Source organism: Heterodontus francisci, chromosome 26 (assembly GCF_036365525.1).
Source record: "Heterodontus francisci isolate sHetFra1 chromosome 26, sHetFra1.hap1, whole genome shotgun sequence".
NCBI classification, from domain to species: Eukaryota; Metazoa; Chordata; class Chondrichthyes; order Heterodontiformes; family Heterodontidae; genus Heterodontus; species Heterodontus francisci.
In genome coordinates this window covers 13,657,756-13,663,755 of record NC_090396.1, presented here as the reverse complement: position 1 = coordinate 13,663,755, position 6,000 = coordinate 13,657,756, and the positions used below count along the sequence as shown (strand labels likewise).

Below are 6,000 nucleotides of genomic sequence, written 5' to 3'. Positions count from 1 at the left end.
GCACCTCATCCTTCCATAAGGCAGTTGAGAACCTACTGAACACATTCGATTTCAATAATTTCAGATCATAACCCCTGCTCCCATTTTTTTCCTTTTTGTATTTCTTGTGTGTTTTTGGACGGCTGATGATCCTGCTCTTCACATTTACACCTCCTCTTGACCCATCTTTTGTTTCTTTACTTGTCCCATTACCACCCCGTTCTGCCTTGCCATCATCCCTTTGTCACTGAACTACCTGCCTTCCACCCTATCATAGACATTCCTTTTCGTTCTTTTCTCCTATTTCCCTGCCTTTGTACTTGCTTAAAATCTGTTACATGTTTAACTTCTTCCAGTTCTGACAAAAAGTCATCGACCTGGAGTGTTAATTGTTTCTCTATCCACAGATACTGCCAGACCTACTGAGTATTTCCAGCACTGTCTTTATTTCAGATTTCCAGCATCCATAGTACTTTGCTTTTGTATTAGCCCCTGATTTAACCTGCTTTGCAGGTGTAAGTCTGGTTGGGTTTCCCAGGACTCTAGAAACTCAGCAGCTGGATGGAGGCAAGGACAACTTTGGGGAGAAGGTAAGTCCCACCTTCCACTTTGATCACCATCTGTCACCTCCTGTGATCGAACCCCCTACCCCCACAATCTCTCCCACTATGTCCCCACTCTATCTACTGGCTCTCAGCTGAGTTTGGCTGCGGCTTTGTGCTGCAGGATTTCTCGCCCGATGGGCAACCAGCCTATCAATCAGACTAGCTGTGGACAGGAAACAGACAGAAAAAAATTAAAGACGCCTGCGGTTAAAAACTGCAGGTGTTACTCACACTTCTCGGTTCCCCAACCTCAAAATGGCCCCTCCCCACCTCCACTCACCTCCAGGCTAACATCCAGTCTTTGATGTCTGTTGACGACTCCTTGCTACTTCAGTAGGTAATGAATATTCAGCTGTCATTTTGGAAGTATTATTGTTAGAGCTGCTGTCAATAAAGCTTGATTATTTTCACTATGTGCTGACTGATTGTACTCAATGTGAATGCGGGTACAGTTTTTCCTGCAATGATCCTGAGCCTGCTGGGTACAATTCCACAGATGCTGGGATCTCTCCAGTACCTCTCCCAACTGAGAGTCCAGATAGGACATAGCAATAGGCTTTTCAACTGTAAGGGTATCACAGCCATGCTGATTCTGTCTCCATCTGATATCCACATACACACAATTACGCAGGATCTACTGCATACGAATCCTCATCAGTCTTTCCCTCCTTAGCCACAGGCCTCACAGCTAACTGAGCACAGGTCTGGAATCAGCCCAGATGTGCTCTGGTCAATATTACTTATTAGTAGGCAGTATCGTTACAATTTGGTGTTTTCTGAAGGGTTAACATTGCATCCTATGTTTTGCCCCTGAGGACAAGCTGGCACTGTGTCACCTAGAACTCCACCATTGTCCTCTGACAAGCACAGCATTCTTTCCATTCGATTCTCTGCTCTTTTTCCCCTGGTACCAAACGCGCAGACCAGGTGCGTTGGATCCAACAAAAACTTTCATTTATCTGTAACAGAATATTGTAAAATATTTCACAGAAGCAAACAAACCACGCAGTATAACTAGGGAAGGTGACAGAATACTTTTGATTTGATTTATTTGATTTTGAGGAGGCTTTTTTGATGGAGAGGGAAGTGGAAAGGCATAGAAAGTTCTAGAACGTAGGGAGAATTTCCACCAAGTGGGAAATGTCAAGGGAAGGGTGGCAGAAAAAGCCAGAGTCAAAACTGCAGAACTGGAGGAGGTCATAATGGCAGAGACTTGTAAACATGGATATGGAATATGAATTTGGTGCATTGAGAGAACAAGGGGCTGGTGATGGACAGTGAGACTTGATGCAGGTGGCAGAGTTATGAACAAGATGGAACTCAAGAAGCTGGCAATGAGGCCACTGGAGAAAAACAGTCTTTAGCTAAATATGGATTAGAGACAGGTGGAAGGAAAGAGTATGAGGAATGGGTTTGAAGCTTTGGCTTAGGGTTGAACAGGAGTTTGAGAATGCACAGTGTAGAGATTAAATGGGTAGGTTAGAGTCTGTACTCAAGTGCACATGGGCTGTGGAAGGAGCGGGGGTGACAAATTCCATGCTTTTTTTTTTTAACATTCTGATCTCATACATTCACCTAGTTACTGCTAACATTGCTGTCACTTGGCTCATTGACTAAGTTGAGCTCTATAGATATGAGAAATATATATTCATTTACAGTATAGGAATATAAATTCAAGCATTAAATAGAAGGGCTTATAGTAATTAAACTTTAATCACCAGCTGCAAATGATGTCCTCTGCTCTGTGTGTCCCAATCTGTACTCTAGGTTTCACCGAAGGAGTAGATTACACTAGGCAGCATCCTCTCAGGTACTGACTGGTAAAACCTTTGAAAATAGCATGGGTGGAATATCCCATTATACAGCTTAATATAGAAGAGACACAGCCAGTCACCCAAAGCAATGTGCTTTCCTGCCCTCCTAGGATGGACACTCATGCCCGTCTACAGCCCTAGACACCAGCAGCCTTCTGGTACCATGGTCAACAGGCCATCTGTCAACTCTACTGTGGAGAAAGGAAGACAGACCCTGTCAGATGTGACGCCAAGTACAACACCATACCACTGACCTGTGAACCCACTGCAAACTGAAGATCAAAGCTGCAACCTTCATGGCCGATGCAGCTTAATACTGAGAGCCTTTATGCACTAAGTCATGGGTTGGGGCGGGGTGGGGGGACTGCACGAAAAGTTATTCTTGTACAATCCCTGTTGGACTTGGCAAGACCAGGGAAGTATGTGTGGCTCAGGGGCAAATAATGACAGGTTTTATTGGCCCTATGTTAAATTATGCTGGAGGCTGCCTGCACCAATTACATTAATCACAGCCATGTTTCAACCTTAAATTCTGTAGGCCTTTGAATTGCACTCTCAAAAATCTCAACAGGCAATAATAGACTTTTTAGGTAGTCAGCCCTCATTGTAAGGTTGCTCATCAATCAGCGGGCTGATGGATTGCCCCATGTGGCTTTATCCAGCTGTTATTTCTCTGCCGCTGACTATACCGCTCCTCCTTCACGTGATTTGTTTGTTCGAGGAGCCACTTTTTCCTGCGGTTGTCCACAGTTAACCAGAGCGTCACTTCCTGGAAGACATCGTTGATAGAAACCTTAAAACGTCAGGAAAAAATTTTTTTTTTAAGGACATTTAAGATGAAACTCAGCACAAAATTAACAATACAGTTAAAGTGGCACGGAGCTGTAGTTGAACTGTGCTGTGTTGTGTGTTGGTGCTCTGCCAACAGTTCACCACAAGCCCCTTTGTTGGCTGTGCTGATGGAAACATTCCTGGTTTTTTTTTTCAGGGTTTCATGGACCAAAGTTGTTGTGCCTTCTGAAGTCTTAGTTCTTCACATTTTACTATTCCTCTTATAGCCCTCAGATGTGATTTGTAATGCATTGTGAACTGAGCGATTGGCAGTTGTCTGTTTAGGGGATTCACTGCTGGATTCAATCTGTGTTCCTTTAAAACTGGGAGGTGCTGCCTACTTAATGTATCAGTTTTCAAACCAGAATACAACTCAACCTCTATTTTTGTCCTTGGTTTCTTTAAAGAAATATTCCCTCTGACAAGCATCAGAATTAATGTTCGGTTTTTAATTTTGTGCTGTTGAAACAACAGAGATCAGTGCTGAATAGGGAACGGTTTCCTTTTCTAGGCTCTACAGCAACCTATCAAGCACTCCCAGGGCAAGTACGGCACAGGTTAGATACAGAGTAGAACTCTCTCTACACTGTCCCATCAAACTCTCCCAGGGCAGGAACAGCGAGGGTTTGTAGTTGCGCTGGGAGTGTTTGATGGACAGTGTATTCTTGGCCTCAGCTGAGTTAGCTGACCTCCAGCTTGAGCCAGAGCTAGAGTAATACAACTCATCCGTTGGCTCGTGAAGGGGATGTGGAGGATAATCAGCCATGTTTCTGCTCCTGTCCGTGTGTGGAGAATGGACCAGGAAAGATTCAGCTTCTGCTGTGAGGCCTGCAGCAGTCCAACAGCCTGCCAAACTCTGTCCAGGCTCGCACATTCTCAAGGCCAATTAGGAATGGGAAATAAATGCTGGCTTTGCCAGTAGTGCCCACATACCATGGACAAATAAACAAAAACACACAAAGTATGGCCAGTTGGAGAAGTGTATGGGTGTTGGGAGAGAGCAAGAGTAGGTTCAGCTGTGGTCCTACACCCAGTCAAAAATCCCCGAACTGCAATACAGGAAGGGTCAGTTTCTTCAGGAGAGACAGGTAGAAAACTAGAAAATAAATACAGTCAAGCTCCATGTAATGCTGAAGCTTGTAACTGAACTGAAATCCACTGGGTGGTCAAGGACTAGGGGCCAAAGTCTAAAAATTTGAACCAGACCTTTCAGGAATGAAATTAGGAAACACTTTTACACACAAAGGATGGTAGAAGTTTGGAACTCTCTTCCAGAAACTGAAATTGATGCTCGATCAATTTTTAAACTATTAAAGCTGAAATTGATAAATCTTTGATAGCCAAAGCTATTGAGGGATATGGGGCAAAGGTGGGAATATAGAGTTAAGTTGCTAATCAGCCAAGAGCTCATTGAGTGGCTAAACAGGCTCGAGGGGCTAAATGACCTCCTCCTGTTTCTATGTTCCAGGTTAACAATGAAATATTTGACACCTGGCGTATTATACAGATCCTACTTGTGAGTAGAGCAGGTAAAGGCCTGCACGGGTCTGCAAATGAAACCCGACCTGGCCTGAGTCATTTCATTTTTACCCACACCCAACCTGACCATCAGTTAACCTACCTTCCGTTTTTCACTTTGTTGCTTATCTGCACAAGCTTAAAGAAACTGTAACTAAACAACCTTTCAAATCTAAAAAGTACATTAACATTGGAGCCGTGTACCGGAGGTGGTGACAGAGTATGTTCGACCCAACCCTAGCCCGAACCCCGGAGCCGGAAGAGCGACCCGACCCCGAACTCGACACATGTCGTCGGTCCCGTTGGGTTCGGGCCGGGTAGCCATGCTCTAGGAGCAGGCATGTACCATCAGAGATTGTGGTACAGTTGGAATGGAAAGTTAACACATGGGCAAGGTGGATTACCTCTTCAAAGTGAAAGTTTTGAAACATGGCAATGCTGATCGTATTTTCCAGGTTGATTTTGGCTTGGAATTTTGTTATCCCCAGTTTAGTCACTCCTGTGGAAAAAAAGCAACTATATAAACAAATATTTACTACACAACCAACAAGTGAGAGGAGCTCATGGACTTCCTTGTCACTAAGATTAAGACCATATACTCAGCTGACTCTGCCGCTTCCCTCCTGTCCAACTCACTGGGTCAAACTTCCCCAAGGTTCTCTCGTGCTCTAGCCCTGAACTCGCATCCTTCTCTAGTTTCTTTCCTATCTCCTCTCATGCCCTCTCCAAGCTCATCTTGTCCACGAGATGCATCTCCTGCTTCCATGATCCTACTACCACCAAACTGCTGACCACCCAACTTCCCTTCCTTTGCTTCAGCTCATCTGATTCTGAAACCTTCATCCATGCCTTTGTTACCTCTACACCAGACTACTACAATGCTCTCCAGACCAGCCTCCCACCTTTCACCATCCATAAACTTCAGCTCATCCAAAACTGCTGCCCATATCCTAACTCGCACCAAATCCCGTTCACCCATCACCCATGCTCAAATTCCCATCCCAAATTTCTCCATGGTTTCACCCCTCCCTATCTCTGACATCTCCTCCGAGATATCTGCACTCCTCTAAATCCTGAGCATCCTGGATTTTAATTGCTCCACTATTGGCGGCCGTATCTTCAGGTGCCATGGCCCTAAGCTCTGGAATTCCCTCCCTACACTTCTCCACCTCACTTTCCTCCTTTAAGACATTTCTTAAAACCTACCTCTTTGACCAAGATTTTTGTCATCTGACCGAATATCTACCATGCGG

The 6,000-nt window shown here is 44.6% G+C and overlaps 1 protein-coding gene across 4 annotated transcripts in view; it reads right to left on the bottom strand.

Annotated features, from left to right (window-relative positions):
- Positions 1-1,608: 1,608 nt before the first annotated feature.
- nat9 (N-acetyltransferase 9) overlaps positions 1,609-6,000 on the bottom strand; it is a 30,172-nt gene continuing 25,780 nt past the window's right edge. For 3 of the 4 annotated variants that reach the window (XM_068057821.1, XM_068057818.1, XM_068057820.1), the window contains 2 exons: positions 5,152-5,246; positions 1,609-3,191 (listed from right to left, as the gene is read on the bottom strand). In XM_068057821.1, the coding sequence (XP_067913922.1) occupies positions 3,018-3,191; positions 5,152-5,246 (269 nt within the window). In that variant the 3' untranslated portion in view covers positions 1,609-3,017. The remainder of the gene's footprint in view (positions 3,192-5,151; positions 5,247-6,000) is intronic. The other variant, XM_068057819.1, reaches the window with a different exon arrangement.